This window comes from Uloborus diversus, chromosome 5, assembly GCF_026930045.1.
Source record: "Uloborus diversus isolate 005 chromosome 5, Udiv.v.3.1, whole genome shotgun sequence".
Lineage (NCBI taxonomy): Eukaryota > Metazoa > Arthropoda > Arachnida > Araneae > Uloboridae > Uloborus > Uloborus diversus.
The window spans coordinates 125,037,612-125,058,076 of NC_072735.1; the positions used below are offsets into that span (position 1 = coordinate 125,037,612).

The following is a 20,465-nucleotide window of genomic DNA, read 5'->3' on the forward strand; positions in this document are numbered from 1 at the left end:
TAAAGTAACACCTTTCAACTAAACAAAACTTTTGACAACGAAAATTTAAAATATATTTTAAGTCAGATTTTAATGGATTTATGTGCATGCTTCCCTTAAGACAGAGAAGAAGCTTTTGCAACAAAAATGGCTGATTTGACACAAGACACAATTGTTTCTCTTTCCTACGTACTGCTGACATTTAGTAACATGAATTCAAGTTATAATATTTAAAATTAATGTACATTCAGTTGGTATATAGCCTTCTGTTTTAAAAAAATCTGGATACGAGTCTTTTTTTAGGACATTTTTGTTGGAAGTGCCAATCACTGGTGCCGTGCCAATTACTGGGGGTGTTACCCTACGGTGCTATTTTCTAAGTCGGCGCTTCGAACTCTATAGATATGAGTTGCATTATAGATTAGTACCGAAAATATCTCAACTCACGTCAGTTGCATTAATATTTTTTAAAATTGAAAAAAAAAAAAAAAAAAAAAAAAACATGCCTTTTTATATCTAATTCTTTTATAATGTTAAAAGAAATTATATTTATCAAATTGGGTATTCGAATTTCATACGTTTGCACGAATATTTCAATTACTGGGATTTTGCAGTTTTTACGCTCTGAGTTACCGAAAAACTTGCAAAACACACTTTGAAAATTTTTTTTATTGATTTTCTTTTTTTTTTACCAATTACAAAAAGACGAAATAAAAATAAGCTCAAAAATTTTGTTAAAATGTAAAATAATTCGCCAGCTCAATAAAGCAAGACTTTAAACAGCCCAAAATTTCCATATCTTCCGAATTAAAAGTTCGCCAAACTATCGCTACGCATTTTGGATGATATTCAGATGTAGGTTTTTGTCACGATTTTATAGTCACCGACCGAAGGTATCTCGGAATTTCACAACTGTTCTTTGACGATAAATAATTACTGGCAGGAAAAATGTAAGTTATTTTTTTCAAAGCAGGAAGGGGGGAGATAAGCGCGAATCAGTGTAATAATTTTTGAGTTATTTCTATACAAATTAATAGGTATCGTTTCTTGTTTTTCAAACTGATCCTGGCAACGTTGGGTGCATTTTCTCAGTTAAGTAAATTATGGAACAAAATACATGGTTAAAGTATTCTATTTTTGATCTTAAATCCACTATATCATGCCATGTAAAACATTGTTTTCAACTTATATGCTTGCTTAAGTAATAAGTTTTAAATTAAAACATAATTGTTTCAAATCATTGCTCTCAAACCCAAAACTTGATAACATTTTGAAGTTTTTTTCTTTCTATCATCAAATGTAATTCGCATAACGTCTCAAATTTAAGTCATACCCTGATAATATCTGAATCTGGAATTAAAGTGGAAAGCAGAATTACAGACAACAGTGAAAAGTAAATTAAATTAAGCTGTTACTTCCAATGTATACATATTGCAAAAAAAGTATGCTAGATAAATTTTTAAATTCGATGAAATAGAAATCTATCACATTCTGCTTCACGTTTGTAATTCACGTGATATTTTATCTTTCCTTTTTTTAAATTTAACCAATTATGAAAACAAAAAGTAGTTTTATTTAACACGGTGTTTTTCTTCATGATAAAATAATAATCCTAAAAATTTATTTCAACTTTGAATTGAACGTTGCCCCTATGTTTATTGAAAGTTGTTTTCAAAAGTATCATTTATAAAGTATATTAACTAAAATGTATTTGTTAAATATTTATTTCAGTGTTTTGTTATGAAACATCATTCAACATTAGAGAACTGAATTTATTTATTCGTGTAAAGTAGTTTTAAACGATAACACAATTTTAGTAATAATAATAATAATACATAACAATAATAATAATAAGTATTATTAATATTATAATTATTAGTTGTAGTAGTAGTTTTTATCGAGTCGTTTGACGCAACACATTTATCTTTTCCCATCTTTAATATTTACTTATTTACTCCGTTATAATTTTCATAAATTTGTAAATATTTCTGTTTCTACTTTTTTGTTTAGCCCAAGAGCTAAATTTAAATTCTAATTACATTGAATAAATACATTTTACAATCAATTTATCATAACCTAAGAAATAAAATATTACGAAAGCATGGTGGCATGGATCTAATTTATCCTCAATATATTAACTATTACATCTTTGAAGGGAAATAATTTTTTCAGTGTATCTCGTTTTTAATGATGCACATGCATTCTAAACGCGATTAAGCTAATAAACATCTAATAACGCCAGAAGCAAAGCAAAAGTCAAAGACAAAACGTCTGTTTAATTAATGCTTCCATTAGAATTTTCTTGGCCGCAAAGTGCACGGAACTTGGAGGTAATTAGAATGTCAACAGCACCTGTTAGCTAGCTTTCTTTGACTTAAAGAAGGGGCAATCCATTTAGTTACTTCACGCTCTCTCAAAATAAAATTCTATGTAATATATTTTCATTTATCCTCATACCCACATTAATTACTTCGCAGTTTTTTGTTCCTTAATTAAGAACTATTTTCTTCAGAACTTAGATTAGAGCTTTCATTATATACATTTAGTGCGCTCAATTTGCGGGGGAATTATTGAAAAAGGTTTATTTTTTAAGGATTGTCACGATACTGAAAAAAGTTCAAGTTAATAATTATACCGAATACTTACGTTGCTGCAACATAGATAAATATTTTTTTTTAATCGTATAAAGATGAAGTGATTAAATTTGAACATTTTCATAGCAACTATTTCGGCTTCACTCATGTAACGTAATTACATTTCGGAGGCTTTTTTTTTTTTTTTTTGCGTGATAGATCTTAAGACTTAACGCAGCAAAAAAAATAACAACACGTTGTTTTAAATCATTACGTAAATAGTTAAAGAACATACTATTACTAACAAAGCATAAATAATCATCATTATTGCAAAAATTCTTAGTTGCAGAGTGATTAAGTATATTTTTAAAATATCACTTATATTTATCTCCTTTCAAAATTTTACTTAGATTAATTTAGGAGAAACAACCCTGAAACGCATTAATTTGTTACAAATTGATAATGAATTTGGTTTTGAATTAGTTTTTTTTAATAATTAAAAATCTTTTTCATATTTTTATTGCTGTTAAACTATTTGATAAATCACAGTTTTAGTTGGTTATTTTTTTGTAATTTATAGACGCTAGAAATTTAGTTTTCTGACTGCACTTACTATTTTAAAAATTGAACGCGTTTTTAAGTTCTAAAATGTTTGAAAATTTTCAAATTTTACTTACTTATGTTCTTTTCTTTACAGTTTAGGAGTAATATATGGCTGCTTCAATTGCCAAATCGATTAACTCAACTTAAAAAAAAAAAATTTAATTTGAATTTTGACATCTTGAATTCAAATTATGTTTTTCGCAATCACGAGTGTGTGTATGTAGGCGTGTGTGTTTGTGTGTGGGGCTATGTGTTTGTGTGTAGGGGTTATGTGTATGTGTGTGTAGGCATGTGTGTTTGCGTCTGTGTGCTGTCATAAGTGTGTGGGTAGTTGTGTGTATGAATGTGTGCGTAGGGGTATGTGTATGTGTGTGTGGGGGGTATGTGTATGTGTGTGTAGGCATGTGTTTGTGTCTTTGTGCAGGCATGAATGTGTGGGTAGTTGTGTGTATGTGTTTGTGTGTTTGTATGTTTTTGCGTGCGTGTATGTGTAGGTGTCTGTATGTATGCGTGTGTGTGTATGTGTGTATTTGTTTGTGTGTGTGTGTGCGTATGTAGTTGTGTATGTATGCGCGTGTGTGTAGGACATGGATGCAACCTGGAGACGACTTTCGCTATAGGAGCAGCATCGTGAGGACCGGGTCGACGGCAATGCTGCAGAGGGTGGCGGTAGGAAAATAAAATAATAGGACATCAAAACAGTCAAGTGAGAACAATAAGCAATCGTGATTGCTCAAAAAAAAAAAAATGCTTTAACAGTGCTTTATCAATGCTTAGAATGTAGATTTATACTAATGTTTTGATTCAGTACATTTCTGCCCATGGGATGGCAGAAAATATAACTCGAGGGCTTATTCACTCCTAACACCATCTTCTTCATCCCTTTTCTCTACTTTTTGTTTTATGGAATTAATCGATTTGGCGAGTGAGACAACCATATATGGATGAAATACATTAGCTAAAATAGCAAATTACAGCGAACTTAGTATTTAAAAGAGCATATTACGATGAGCGTATGCATTCAGATATTTTAAAGCAATTATACTGATTATAACAGCTTTCTAGTATAAAAAGTAGATACCAAATTTTTGGACAAATGTCAAAACAAATTGCATAAAAATGTACTAATAAAAAATCGTGTTATCCATTTCCTTGCATTTTAAATTGGAAATAAATTGAGCTCTAGATAGTGTAAGAAAAGCAAGGAGTAAGGATTAAAATAATCACATAAGTTTAAATAATAACAAACTGCATAGAAATGTAAAAAACAAAATTGTTTTTTTTTTTTTTCATTTGCGTTACGCCATTGACTCAAACTATGTAAAATTAACTCAGCTTGAACCGGCAGCCTTGTCTAGTAGTCAGAGAAGTCTTATATGGGATGGTTCCGGTTTGAATACCGGCTCGGACATGCATGCAATTTTTCTCTCCTGTCCTTGTCCTTTCCTCGTCTAAATAAGTTGTGATGCGAATCGTTACCTATTCTATAAACGTATCCTTGGGACTTGTGTGTACTTTGGAAGTCTTAGTTCACACCAAATTACGGTAGAGTTGGAAAAGTAAAGCAGCGCCAGGGTCCGATTAACCTCTGAAATTAGGGGAAGCTCGCTCTCATTTTGAGCCCCTCCCAGCCCCCCCCCCCCTCTTTCTGTTTGGGGAAATTTTTGTAGACATTCTATGCATATTGATACAACACTGACTAAGTGGCCCAGCAAAACCCCGAGTTACGTTTCTTCCACCTTACCGACTGACGGAAATTCTGTTTATTATATATGTTGCACTTGAAAATTTCCCCAAATTTGGGTAGTAAAATTTTGAATCTCATTTGACACGTCACAAATTAAACTAGATGTCATAACAGTACATTGTAACAGACTTTAACCAAACCCCACATTTGAAAATCTAGCTGGTAGCTATATTTTATCAAATGCGTCCTCAATAATTTAATTCTTCCAAACATTTTTTAAGCACGTTTAAATGTTTGCAATATCTTTAAAAAAAACGCAGTTAAAAGGAGAAACTGGAATTGATAAGCACATTTTTACAGTAATATTTGGGAACCCTAAAAATTTTAAGGGGAGCCTTTTGGGTAATCAGGCCCTGAGCAGCGAACCCAACATTGACAGCCCAGCTGGTACAAAACAACGACACCTTCATTTAATAAAATAAATTAGTGTGATTAAAAATAAAGATACAAACTGATATTAATTTTCAAAAATGTATAAAAAAATATATGTCTATAAAGTTATCCTTAACAAATTCTTACATAAATAACATTCAAGAAAACACCCATGACATCTAAAAGAATACATTTATTCCCCTCTGCGACAGAATATTTTGATATAAACGTGATGTCCTCTGAGCAGCGCACCCAACATTGACAGCCCAGCTGGTACAAAACAACGACATCTTTATTTAATAAAATAAAAAAGTGTGAATAATAAAAACTTTTTAACAAAAAAATTGAACCGCCGAAAAAACTGAAAAGCAAAAAATAATAAACCATTTTAATTAAACCTTAATAACTAAGTTCTTAAACTGATGTAAGTATACCTAAGTATATATTTTTGTAATAATTTAGAGTTTTTAATTAACCTTAATAACTCAGTTCTTAAATTAATGTAAGTATACCTAAGTAGTTTTGAGTCGGTGCCAAACAAGCAAATTAATTATTTTTGTAAAGCGTGAGGCGCAGCGATGGCGTATGGCGACACGCCCCTTCGCCGGAAAATGCCGAGCGTTCACGAAGTTAAACCCGAACGTCGTCGAGTGGTCTCGAAGAAGCACGTGTCGAGTATTTGGCTGCTACTGAGCTTTTGCCTCATATACAACAGTCAAAATGTTTATATCATTGTTCATCATACTGAAGAAGGATTTCTCATCTTGTTAAAAGCTCAAATAAATGTTTTTGTGGGTCATAGTATTATTCAGCGTAAGTATGGCATAACAACTGTAGCCGTTAATTGCATACATGATCCTGAAGATTTTTCTCACTAGTTGTTTGCCTCTCTCGTGCGAGGTCCCAAAGGTTTCAAAGCTCCAACGAGAGGTACTTTTTGTTGTATACGATCTACTAGTATTCATGATTTAATGATGGCGTGTGGAGGGAGCATTTTTTGAAACATTTGTGTTTATCGCCGGACATTTCACATTACATTGCTAATTTTATTTGGTTATTTCTTTAAATTTAGGTAATTTAGGGATCTTTGTTTATTTATTGTTTGGCACCGACTCAAAACTACTTAGGTATACTTACATTAATTTAAGAACTGAGTTATTAAGGTTAATTAAAAACTCTAAATTATTACAAAAATATATACTTAGGTATACTTACATCAGTTTAAGAACTTAGTTATTAAGGTTTAATTAAAATGGTTTATTATTTTTTGCTTTTCAGTTTTTTCGGCGGTTCAATTTTTTTGTTAAAAAGTTTTTATTTTATAATTTTTTGTGGCTATAAGCTACTAAAGTGGCTATAATCTGTATGCTTATATTTTTGATTACTTTTAAAATAGCTACCTACCTTACTTTAGCTATTAACATATATATATATATATATATATATATATATATATATATATATATATATATATATATATATATATATATATATATATATATATATATATATATATATATAATCGTATTTTAACAATTATCTGTTGTGTTACATAAATAATTTTAAAAAAGCAGCCTTTATATACTAACATGGGTAGGCCTACAAAAAATGCTGCTCGGATGAGGAAAAGATGTTTAGAAGAATCTATTAATGATAAAGAAAAAAGGTTGGAAGCAAACAGAAAGAGAATTACATTAACACGTTCACAGGAGAGTTTAGGTCAGCGCGAGGAAAGACTGTCGAGAATGAGAAGCTACAATAACGATAGGTTATTGCAAGAAGGTGATAAGCAGCGCGCTCGTCGTTTAGATATGATAAGAGAGCGACTTTCAAATGAGAGTGAAGAGCAACGCGCTCATCGTTTAGATCTGATAAGAGAGCGACTTTCAAATGAGAGTGAAGAGCAACGCGCTCATCGTTTAGATCTGATAAGAGAGCGAGTTTCAAATGAAATTGAGGACGAACGTATGCTGCGTTTGGATGCTGCTCGTAACCGTTCACGAATCTTCCGAGGAGAGAACTAATCGTCTGAGCGCCATGCGACAAGCAGCTCGCGAGCGAAGAAACCAGTCTAACGCAGAAAACTTTAAGAAATCAATTAATGTTTATGCTGACTTGTCGTGTTCAATATGCAAAAAAAAAATTTGTATCCTCAGCAACGTAGGAAATTGCAAACTAAAAATTTAGGCTCTATTTTGCCTAACGAACTGGTAGCTTTAGGTAATATAATTACTTGTTCACGATGCTCAAACAATATTAAAAAACATAAAACTCCACCCCAGGCCTATTGGAACAAAATGTCGGTAGCTGCAATACCTACAGAAATTAATGAGTTATCGGAAATTGAGAAACGTTTTATTTGCAGAGTAGTGCCATTTCTTAAAATAATAAAAGTTCAAAATCGTTTGAGCCAAGACTGGTGCAAAGGGCAGGCAATCCTTTTTTGCTCAGGATGTGGTCGAGCTGGCGGAACAACTTCCGCTTGAACGTAATCAAACTGGATTAGTGCTCGTAGTAGAAAGTCGTGAAAATTTAGAACATTCTAGGGAGTTTCAAATTGATATAGGTAAACTTCAAGTGGCATTGCAGTGGCTCCTAAAGAATAATGCACTGTATAAAGATGTTCGTATGCATTTTCCTACTGTGATCGATATTTCTACGATAACACAAATTGCTGACGAATTTGCATTTTGTCATCTATTGTACGTTAGCTTTGTTGTACAAACTAACTTATTTGGTTTCCGCTGAAAAAAAATATATAACTCCAACATTTTATTATTGTTAGTACTACTGAATCCAACACACATTTCTTCAAATATCTCGAAAACTCATTCTGCAGATACTGCCGCTTACCTGCCCACGGCACACAGTGTGGCATAGTGGGCAAAAATCCACCGAACTCGCGCGTTTTGAGCTAGGATCTTCTATTATGAGTCAAAATGCTGCAAAATTCTTCGACTATTTCGTAGTGGTGCTACAATTTTGAATTTCTTAACCCCTTAAGCCCCGCCGAGTTTAGAATGGACCCAAGTCGCGATTTTGAAAACTAAAAAGTATGACCATATTTTTTCCCTGAAATGTGGCTCAATGCTTAGTATAAATCGAGGAATAGGATGATGAAACACAACTTTTGATCGCTGCCGGGTGTTTAGAAATGCTTTTTTCCACCGTATAAGTCATTAAAAACATGATTTTTCAGGTTTTTTCCGTTGAAAAAATGGGTTTTAACGGTCTTCACACATCTCCCGCGCAAGAACAAATATATATTTTAATTCTAATCTACAAGTTTTCAATCATTTTCCAAAGTTCAAAAGGTAAAAACCTCCCTAAAACACCGAAAAATTGCTCAAAGTCCGAATTTCAGCTCGAGATCCTACCATTGTCCACGGGAATAAATCTGTGCAATAGCGGCAAACAGCTTATTTTATATGTATACATTTATGTGTATACATTTTGAGAATAAATCGTCTGCGTTCGAATTAAGACCTTTACATTTAGAATTTCCGAATGCTTTTGATGTCTTTAAGAAAATTTAATGTATTAAAGCAATGTTGAGCAAATGTGTAGACGCAAAATTAGTAAGTTTGTCTGTTTCCTCGGAATAATCGTAATATTTGAATTGTAACAGGTATGTTCACTCTTTTACGTAAGTGTTTTGTTGGAATTCTAACTTAAAATGTAAAAACACATGTTAAAATTTTAATGTGTTTTACACTAAACAATTAATGCTCAGATGAACCCTTTTAGCCCCAGTTTTGTTCTTAACAGCATCATTTATAGGTTATAATACAGCTAAATTTAAGGTAGGGATGAAAGGATTAATGAAATTATATGATTTTACTTCACTCTAATTTACAAAACAAATATTTACAAATATATGTCCATTACCTTTCACTTTAGAAGTATAAAAAACAGTAAAGACATGTTATTTTAACTTTATTATAAAGTTTTATTGAATTTATATTAAAATTTATGTTGTTTTGTTGGTCTTACACGCAGAAACTGGTTTTTAAAAAATGTAATTTACGTAATTTGTTTAAATACTTATTTATGTAACAGAGGATAAAGTTTTCTATTTTGCATACTTATGTAAAAGAGTGAACATACCTGCCATAATTCAAATATTCCGATTAATCCAAGGAAACAGACAAACATACTAATATTGCGTCCACACATTTGCTCAACTGTTACTTTAATACATTAAATTTTCTTAAAGACATCAAAAGCATTCGGAAATTCTAAATGTAAAGGTCTTAATTCGAATGCAGACGATTTATTCTCAAAATGTATACACATAAATGTATACATATAAAATAAGCTGTTTGCCGCTATTGCACAGATTTATTCCCGTGGACAATGGTAGGATCTCGAGCTGAAATTCGGACTTTGAGCAATTTTTCGGTGTTTTAGGGAGGTTTTTACCTTTTGAACTTTGAAAAATGATTAAAAACTTGTAGATTAGAATTAAAATATATATTTGTTCTTGCGCGGGAGATGTGTGAAGACCGTTAAAACCCATTTTTTCAACGGAAAAACCTGAAAAATCATGTTTTTAATGACTTATACGGTGGAAAAAAGCATTTCTAAGCACCCGGCAGCGATCAAAAGTTGTGTTTTTTCATCCAATTCCTCGATTTATACTAAGCATTGAGCCACATATCAGGGAAAAAATATGGTCATACTTTTTAGTTTTCAAAATCGCGACTTGGGTCCATTCTGAGCTCTGCGGGGTTTAGGGGGTTAAGAAATTCAAAATTGTAGCACCACTACGAAATAGTCGAAGAATTTTGCCGCATTTTGAGCCATAATAGAAGATCCTAGCTCAAAACCCGCGAGTTCGGTGGATTTTTGCCCACTATGCCACACTGTGCGGCAGTACACACGAGAGGCATACAGGTCTGAAGCTCATTCATTGTGAGCTTTTTTTTTTGTGTAATACCCAACTCAGAATCAAAAAATCTTGGAGTAAACAACTAATCACTCCCTCTCCCCCCCCCTTAGGGTAGGAATTTTTCCCTCAAATTTATGGGGGAATTACTTCAGGCTATACCCTTTCTAATAAAAAAAGAATATTCAAAATCGGACTATTCTGTAAAAAGTTATATGTGGTCATACATAAAAAAAAAAAAAAAAATACGCGTCGACTTGAGAACCTCTTCCGTTTTTTCGTCGGTTAAAAATAGTATGTCACCATCACTAAACTTCGCCTTATTTTTTCATACAAATCCTGAATATAAAAAATGTTTGACGACTGGCACTGAAAACTAACCCTAATCACAAGTACCAGAGATTGAGAGGTCTACACTGCCGTGTGCAGGCAAAGGGCTATAACTGCAATTTTATCTTTTTTTTTTTTTCATTTTGTCATCATTGTTTGTACGTTAGCTTTGTTGTACAAACTAACTTATTTGGTTTCCGCTAAAAAAAATATAATTCCAACATTTCCCAGTTGATAGTACTGAATCCAGCGCACAATTCTTCAAATATCTCGAAAACTCATTTCTGCAGATACTGTCGTTTACCTGCTCAAGACAGTACACACGAGAGACATACAAGTCTGCATCTCATTCATCGTGAGGTTTTTTTTTTTTTTTTGTTATACCCAATTCAGCATCAAAAAATCTTAGAGTGAACTACTAATCGCCCCCCTTTCCCCACCCTTAAGGTAGGTTTTTTTCCCTCAAATTTATATAGGAACAACTTCAAGCTATACCCTTTCCAATAAAAAAAAGAATATTCTAAATCGGACTATTCTGTAAAAAGTTATGTGTGGTCATATATAAAAAAATCTGTGAGTGAACAACAAATCTCCCCCTTTTCCCACCCTTAGGGTAGGAATTTTTTCTCCAAATTTATATGAGACCAACTTCAGGGTATAACCTTTCCAATAAAAAAAGAATTATCAAAATCGGACTATTTTGTAAAAAGTTATGTGTGGTCATACATTAAAAATCTGTGAGTGAACAACAAATCAACTCCCTTTTCCCACCCTTAGGGTAGGAATTTTTTTTTTCAAAATTTTTATGGGACCACCTTCGGGGTATACCCTTTAAAATAAAAAAAGAATTATCAAAATCAGACTGTTCTGTAAAAAGTTATGCGTGGTCATACATTAAAAAAAAAAAAAAAAAAATATACGTGTCGAATTGAGAACCTCCTCCGTTTTTTCGTCGGTTAAAAATAAAGACATAAACTGATATTAATTTTCAAAAATGTATGAAAACATATATGTCTATAAAATTATCCTTGACAAATTCTTACATAAATAAAATTTAAGAAAATGCCCATGGCATCTAATAGACTATATTTATTCCCCTCTGCGACGGAATATTTTGATATAAACGTGATGTCCTCTGAGAATTTACATTTGCGGCATGAAATGTCCGCTGCATAATATGCACGGTAAATCAAATAAAGCCCGGAATATGTTCTCTTTTCGTAGCGCATGGATGGATTTTATCTTAGATATTCTCGCCGTAGTTATACACTATCATGTTTACTCACACTATCCCAGAGGTTTTCTTTCAACTGAACTTCATTTTGCCTGAACGGAACGTGTAAACAAGAATGGCACTTCGTAATTAAATCTGACTCCGGTTTTGGTCTTTGTATAAGATTGGGGAATCAACGTTGGTAATATATGTAAGTGAATTAAATTAGTAGAATAAGCTGATTATGTGATTAACGGCTTTTCTCGATGCCATATACATGTTGTTAGAGCATTATGTTACATTAGGATAGAGTAAAAGAGTTGTTTTTATCTCTCCGTTGAAATACGGCGGTATGAGAGAATTTAAATCATCAGTTCTCAAAGGGAATTAATAAGGTTTGAAATTTGATAAGTCAAAAGAGAGAAACTGTATTTTAGTTCAGATTTGGTTTCTAAAAGCAATCAAATAGATTTGGTGGAAAATCATTCAAGTCATGGTGAATTGCGCTGGAAGGATTATTATTTTAATATCAGTTTTTCGTGCATTAGAATGAACTCCAAACATTAGATAAGAAGGAATAGGAAAATAAAAATTAAGTAAAAATGTAAGCTCGGTCGTTCAACTTATATATAGTGCTGTATGTTTGTAATATGGTAGATTTTATTTCTTTGTGTTTAAGGGTCTCACAGGACTTTTAAACCTTTCAAAATACGATGTTAGGGGAGAAGGGATATATGTTATTGTTCCTACTTTTCTGAACACTTTGGTTCCAAACTTTTAATGATCGTTAAAATACTTCCTAATATGTCAACAAAATAGTAGGGGCTGTTTGCATTTGGGACCATTGTGAATTTTAGCTTTAAACGCGTTTTCTCAAAACGTAAAATTTCTTATTACGTGCATCATAGTAAAACAAATTATTGTTCTATTCCTCTGAAATTTTTTGTGGGATGTATTCTAGTACGAATGCATGAATTTAAGCAAAACTAGTGGAAAAATATTTTTATGGGCAGAGTTTTGCATCATAATTATGAATTTTACACAAAACTTTGGTATTCAGTGCTATAAAAAAAATTTACCATTTTATGAGCTGAAAAAAAAAGATACATAGCGTCTTACTGTGATACTGGGCTATAGTTTAAGCCAATTTTGGAAAATATAAGCCCATTATTAAACTCAGAACCATGCGCGGTTCCAAATATTAACTTTTCGCGATTTGAAGGAAAATTATATAACGTTTTGCATTATAACCTTAATTATTTTGAATGAAAACTCAATCTGAAGGTACTACATTATACATTTATATATTTATTTGAAGTCATTAAAAATTAACTAGCCAAAATGTGCTCTTAATTAGATAAAAAATTTTGAAGCCTAAGCAATTTGACCCTATTATTTTGCATTTCAAGAGTAGTAAGGCAGAAAGAACCAAAAAAATTCCTGTGCCAAATTTTGGAGCACATGCTTTGTAGTTACGAGTTATGCTGCTGAGTGGTTTTTTTTTAGGGGAATCTTGTGACCATTAGTGAACTAGCTAAGCATGCGTCAAGTGGCTTGATTGTAATGATCTTTTGTATGTGCCCCTGTTTCAACCCTTTGAGGATTAGTTAGAAGGGTGGTTCGAAAAAAAAATATTTATTTCTGAATCGCGCTACCTATCAAAGGTGTAGTTTAATTTCCTCAATTGAGGAAAAACAATAAAAAGTTCTAAGTTGACACCTTTAGTTCGCGCAAAAAGCTGCAAGTTTGAAAAAATATGCTAAAAATTCATTTTTTCAAAAAAATAATAAAATTAGTTTTTTTGTATTTCTTTAGAATGCAACAGAGATAAAATGTTAGTACATAGCGTAGTTTGAACCTGAAAAATATTTCATAGCTTTTGCATAAGATCTTTATTTCGCGCATACGCCTTACATTGGACAGGAGAAGAAGACCCCCAAGTAATTAGATCCAATGGCAATGAAGTACAGGAAAAAATCCGTAGTTTAAGGAAAACAGTTCGTCAGAAAGTTTGTATACAACTATTTTCTACGCATTAGCAATTAACGAATACGTTTCTTTATTTCAGAACGCTAGGTAAAACTATACGTACTTTTGGTGTCGAATAAGTACAGCAAATTTCTGACTTATCTGTCTAACATACTCATTCTTACCAAATTTATGTATCTTACTTTCTTGCAGTTTTTTTATTTCAAAATTCAGAAGTGCTTTCTAAAACCTCTGTTAGAAGAAGTGCATGATTCCTCGTACTAATTCTGCATGAAAGCATTTTCCAGTCACAAAAAGACCATTGACAGGGAATTTAAAAGTTTCCTAGTATCGAGTTTGTGACACAGTTATAAAGCAGCAAAGAAATAGTAACACCGTTCAAAAGCACCACAGGAACCATCATAGGAAAGCAGTAGATGAAATAAGTAGATAATAGGAAACATTTATTGGACGCAAACGGTACAAAATGCATACTTAAATGCCATTTGCGTGTTGCAACAGGTGTTCAAAGTTTCCACTAGCAGACACGATATGCCCGCGTGAAACCTTTAATAGCAGTGTTTGTTGGAAGCTATAAAAATTCGCTGCTTTCTTGTTAAAAGTAATTGATGGCATTTTTGAGCAGTTGTTATACCTTTACGAACTATACTAATCATGTTCAATATTTATACTTTTTATGTCCAACAACTGTTTTTTTTTAATTATTCACTATTGTATCGTTTCATGATACAGGATTTGTATCTACTAGCACCCCTCTCCCCTTACTTAATACAACTTTTTTCACAGTGTGTTAGACACACCAAACATTATAAAATCATAGATGTTTCTTTTCTGCTTTTTTTTTTTTTAATTTTGCACTACTACAAGAATAAAAGTTATATAGTGCTATGAGCTGGTAAATGGCGGTATCTGCAGAAACGAGTTTTCGAGATATTGGAAGAAACGGGTTTTTGATTCAATACTAACAACGAAAAAAATGTTGGATTTAGACGGGGGTTTTATTTTTTCGCATTTTTTTATCAGAGAAAATGAAATAAGCAAGCTTGTACAAGAAAGCTAACGTACAGCAGATGACAAAAATGCAAAAAAAAAAAAAAAAAAAAATCAGTTACTGCCTTTTATCTGCCCATGGCAGTATAGGCCGTGCTATACTGCCTGGTATACTATACCTGGCAGGTATAGTATACTACCTGGTATATAGGTATACCAGGTACTGCCTGGTATACCTATACTATACCTGGTATCACAGATAATCAATAATATAACATATATTTTTTTAAATGTCAATTTTGAAAGTAGTAACAAAAGGGCCTACTTCCTTAAAACAAACACACTAAGTGTTGTGCAATAGTTAATATGCAGGACCATATAAAAAGGACTGTTTAAACCGAGTGTTATTTCAAAACCTTGAAACTGCGCTTTAAATGACAATGAAACCTAATGCAAAAGGGAATCTTCCAGCATTTTGGAAAGACTTGAGCAAATGCTCCTCATTTACATTTTTCTTCAAAATGCTAAAAGCTTTTAGTACTCGAGCTCAGTTTCAGCTATCCAGTGACGGCCGAGAATGAAAATAATTTTAGAGGAATAAGATTTGAAACTATTCTATCGCGTGAATTCAGAGTGCACCAGCTTTACGCGACATTCTTTTAAATGTAAAATAGTAGCGTCACTTCCACTAAAATGATTCAATAGCTAAAGAAAAATCTTAGAAAAAAGTAACGCTTAACAGTAGTGCAAAAGTCAAAACATTACAGAAAGAAAAGAAATAGTTGAGAAAAATGTATTTTTAACTCATCAAAAATTGCACATTTTTATTCATAACTTATAAACTTATAATTAAATATATCATTTATTCAGGTATATGCGAAAATTTTTCAGTCAGCATAGCAGAAATTTTTCTGCAAGTTTTTTTTTTTTTTTTTTTTGCTCTCTTTTCAATATGTATATCCTACTTTATTTACATCTTCATACGTCAGTTTAATAATAATTTGAAACATTAGAAATTCAAACCTATACAAAAAAATAAGAAGAACAGGATCATTTGAAACGAATATTTCTGTTTTGCACTAAATATTGCGCTAATTTTTTGCCATGCATGTTTTTGCATTGCAACGTAGTACTTCTTAGAGCTGAAAAAAAGTAAATGCTTACATTTACTTTTAAATTATAATATTATCTAATCGTTTTTGCTGGATAATATAAAATAGTCTGATAGATCTAAGGACAAACGTAAGGTAAGGAATTTAAGTTAAGTTCCTACTTTGATGAATATTTAGCTAATTGTTAACACAATATAAGTTTCATCATCTTTTCATCAAGCTTAACCTAACTTCTTTTTGTGTGTTTAATATTAAGCCCTTCAAATAGTCATATCAAAATTAACAAAATGATTAATTTTCCTATTAACCTTTATTTGCAAAACTAACTGATGTATGGTAGACCGACAAGTAAAATATCACCCTCAGTGAATCAACAGCTCGTAGTTATTTAAAATCCTTAACCAATTTTTCCTTAACTAAATTTTAAAAAAATGCTTACTTCTATACTATTTTTATTGAACTGCTGCTCAAAGAAAGAAAGATAAAACAATTTCAACTCCCCAATACACTTGTCTAAGATCCGCAAAAAACTCTTTCCAATTGAGCAAAAAATCATATTCAAATAAAATACTTATACTGTCATGAGCAAAACACTCGGGTAAGGTCACCAATAACAGACATGGGTCCAGTAACAGACAGTCATGAGTTTGGTTTTTAAAAAGTATGTCTCTTAGGCATGTAAAACTGATGTTGGTGTGTCTCATGATTACGGTGCAACCGTCTAGTGTTTATCATAGTGATTTTCATGAGCCATCAGGTATTTACAAGGCAGTGATGGAAGGAAATGAACAGCCACCACGACGTCAGCAGGTCATTCATGTTCCTTTAAATTAAATAAGGCTTTATTACTGTTTAAGGCTTTCACGGCCGCCGTCAATATGGGGAGATAACATTTCCGGGCTTATTGGCCGTGGTCTATTTGGAGTAGAAATTCCAGACGTTTCAGCTTGCTTTGCTGCAGCCATCATCAGTGGTTTGAGTTTGGTGAGACTGATCATCAGTCCAGACCCGAAACGTCTGGAATTTCTACTCCAATTAGACCATGGCCAATAAGCCCGGTAATGTTATCCCCCAAAATAAGGCTTTAGTTCTAAAAATAAAACTTTTGCACGTCTTGAAGAGAAAAGGGGAATTTGTCTATTCCTCATCCTGTCAATCACTGGGTACTATCAGATTTTTTGCTGTCTGTTCCTTGGGATTGGAATTTTTTTCGAAATTGAGCAAATAAAAAAAGAGGTAAATAAGTCATAGGATCCAGAAACAGCCAAACGTTAGATGAGGTGTATTTGCATGAGAGAAAAAGTTTTAAATGCCTAAATACATGAAAAGACTCAGAAAATTGACTTAACCTGAGAGCGATGTCTTAAGTATGTCTGTGACTGGTACCGTTACCCTGCTGTTTTTGACAAAGCTTTGAATTTTTGAAAATGAAATTGCCCATGTTTACTGCTGTAAAATTGCTCTACTGCTATACAACGAAACGTAAAAACGTATTAAAAATTGATAAAAATGCATTTGTGTCAAAATATGAAAATAAATAAATGAACCAAATGAAAGTAATTAAAAATGATTGGTTCGGCCTTGTTATCCGCTGAGACAGTAGCAGCGTCGTGGAGGGCCAAGGCTGCTCTAGGTGGATGGCTGTGGGAGAAGACTGTACTGTCCTTAGTCGAAGAACTGGAAAAGCTTAGGTGTGAATAGCGGAGGCTGGAAAATTCTAGTTCAGAAGGCCTTGGCCCACCCAAGGCAGTCTTGCCATAGATGATGATAGAATTTCAAAAATTCCATTGTTTCTTTTTTTTCTATTGATCAACCACGAATTGTTAATTGTCATCACAGGAATAAATTTGGCGTTCCTGGTAACTTTTTAAAGTCCATCTTCCTCTGCAAAATAGCCTAAGCGATGGATTCCATGTCACTCTTACTCCGCCACGGTTGTCCAATTCCTCTGAACTTGAATTCAGTTAAATCCCTCTCGACAGAAAAAAAAGCCAAAAATTGAGAATCCATCACACAACATCCAGAATCTTGCATACAACAGCTAGTATTCAGCCCTTTGCGTGATTTAAATTTAGACGTCTTAAACTGAAATTATTTCTTTCACAATTATGTTTGCGATAGAAGCCATTTGAAGAAACAAGAATCCCAACGAGTAGGGTCCTTAGCGCAATTCATGATATCGAAAAAAATAATTTGAATTCAAAACATTAAAATTTTAAATTAATGTCAGTGGCTTATTGCTTTACTTTTATTATTATTATTATTATTATTCTACATGCTCTTTAGTTAGTTTGATTTCATTTTTCATGATGTGGTTTTTTATGCTTTGGTCAAAATAATTTCAAAAGTAATGTTAAAAGTCTACTGCTATCAGCACTAAATGAACGTTTTAGCATATTGTACTAAAATAGTTAAAATGCTAATGAAGACTAGTATTACCCTTTTTATACACCATTAGAACTGAAAGTAACAGCTGTTACCATAAGGAAGAAATTAATTCTTTGAAACAAAAAAAAGATTATGTAGAAGTTATGTAGTTAGTAGATCTGATTGAGTTTTATCGTTGTTATTTGTTGCGTGCATAGCTTTGCATTCGGAAAATAAAAGCTATGACTTTATTTTGCGTGCTACTGTTTTAGAAACATTTTATCATATTGGAAATGTACTTAGTATGTTGTCATTCTTTATGAAAAAGAAAATATAATACTAAAACATATTTTAAGACCTATTGTCAATGATTTTTTTTTCTTTTCAGATACCATCTACGAATTACACCAAGATGTATGTTTCAAGCCGTTATATTCCTAACATCTTCTTCAAGCAACTTCAAATACCGCACAAGAATGGTAAAATTGGCTAGCGATTTCTTGACTGCTGCATACTTAGTATAGTGTTAGATTTTGCATTATAAATGTTTTAACCGTCATGGATATCATAGTTGAGAATATAGTAGAAGAAGTTGACAACCGTACCACAACAGAGCCTTTGGAGTATCCTATGTCAACATTAGAAGCTATTGTTACAGCAATCGCCTTAGGTATCATTATTGTATCAACTATTTTTGGCAACATTCTTGTCATTATGTCAGTCTTCACATACCGCCCATTGCGAAATGTGCAAAATATGTTCATAGTGTCTTTAGCAGTAGCAGATATAACTGTCGCAGTTCTCGTCATGCCCTTAAATCTTGTCTATACAATTATGGCACAATGGACATTCGGTCTACCTGTATGCAAAATGTGGCTCACTTGTGATGTGCTCTGCTGTACTGCCTCCATCCTCAATCTTTCAGCAATAGCCCTAGATCGATATTGGGCAATACATGACCCCATAAACTATGCTTGCAAGCGAACATTGAAAAGAGTATTGCTTATGATAGCTGGAGTGTGGATTGTCAGTATGATTATATCAGCTCCGCCGTTGATTGGATGGAATGACTGGCCAGAAGAATTCACTGAAGACACACCTTGCATGCTCACTGAGGAAAGAGGATATGTCATCTACTCAGCCAGTGGTTCTTTCTACATTCCCCTCTTTATTATGACTGTCGTTTACATCAAAATATTCGAAGCTGCCAAACATCGAATTAGAGTGAAAGCCAAAGCAGCTGCTAATTTAGCTGCTATGAGGAAAAGTCCTGACACTGCCTCTTCCACAATTCCTCTAAAATCCATTCAAACTGAGATAAGTACCATAGCTGTTACAGATGATTCTTCCTCTTCTTCAACTCATAAAATATCGGACGATAAAAATGATGCATCTACATCCAAAGATGCTGAAGCAGTAGAAGAGAACAACTGTGCTACAAATGGGACAGAAAAGCCTGAAGCGACTGCCCCGAGAGGTCGGACATTAGTACCTGACGGAAATCCTCGTCTGACAGCAACCGTTAGGCATTACATGAGAGAAAAACAGAAAATATGTTTACTTAAAGAAAGACGTGCAGCCAGAGTGTTGGGAATTGTTATGGGAGTTTTTGTACTATGCTGGCTTCCATTCTTTTTGATGTACGTCATACTTCCATTTTGTGAGAACTGTTATGTTTCTAATCGATTAGTAAATTTCATCACTTGGTTAGGTTATGTTAACTCTGCTCTGAATCCAGTCATTTACACCGTTTTCAATATGGACTTCAGAAGAGCATTTGGTAACATACTTTGTCGTAAACGATAAGCAACAAAAATAATCTTAAAATGCCTTTACATAAAATATAGCGTACGTTGCAAACATTATATTCTGTGAATATGGCTTTTATTGAACAGCAAGCTTTCAATAAATAATGCTTTTTCACTAATCAAGTGTGAGAAAAAATACTAAAAAAGTATTATATGTAAACATTTTCAAAATGTTTAAACGATGTATAGCAGCAATAAAATGTAGCATATTTTATATTAAATATTTATTGTTTATTAAAATGAATTTTTTCTTTGTTGTTCAAGGTTATATATTTTGTAGAAAATAATATTATTATAACTGGGGACAAAATCAAAATATTGAGGGGTAGATAACACTACTGAAAAGTTTGTGACACTGATAAAAGAGTATTACCATTAAGAATCTTTACGCCCTACAAAAAAAAAATGGATAAAAATTTCGCCATTGAAAAACTGGAATGACGTAAAAAGTAGGAGCATTTGCAACATTTAAAGCAAACAGAAAGATGATTTAT

At 32.7% G+C, this 20,465-nt stretch overlaps 1 protein-coding gene across 1 annotated transcript in view; it reads left to right on the forward strand.

Moving 5' to 3' along the window:
* Positions 1-20,058, forward strand: part of LOC129222863 (tyramine/octopamine receptor-like) — a 91,154-nt gene extending 71,096 nt beyond the window's left edge. Inside the window, exon 2 of the mRNA XM_054857420.1 lies at positions 18,552-20,058. Coding sequence (XP_054713395.1) covers positions 18,722-19,969 — 1,248 coding nt within the window. The 5' untranslated portion in view covers positions 18,552-18,721 and the 3' untranslated portion in view covers positions 19,970-20,058. The remainder of the gene's footprint in view (positions 1-18,551) is intronic.
* Positions 20,059-20,465: the final 407 nt, after the last annotated feature.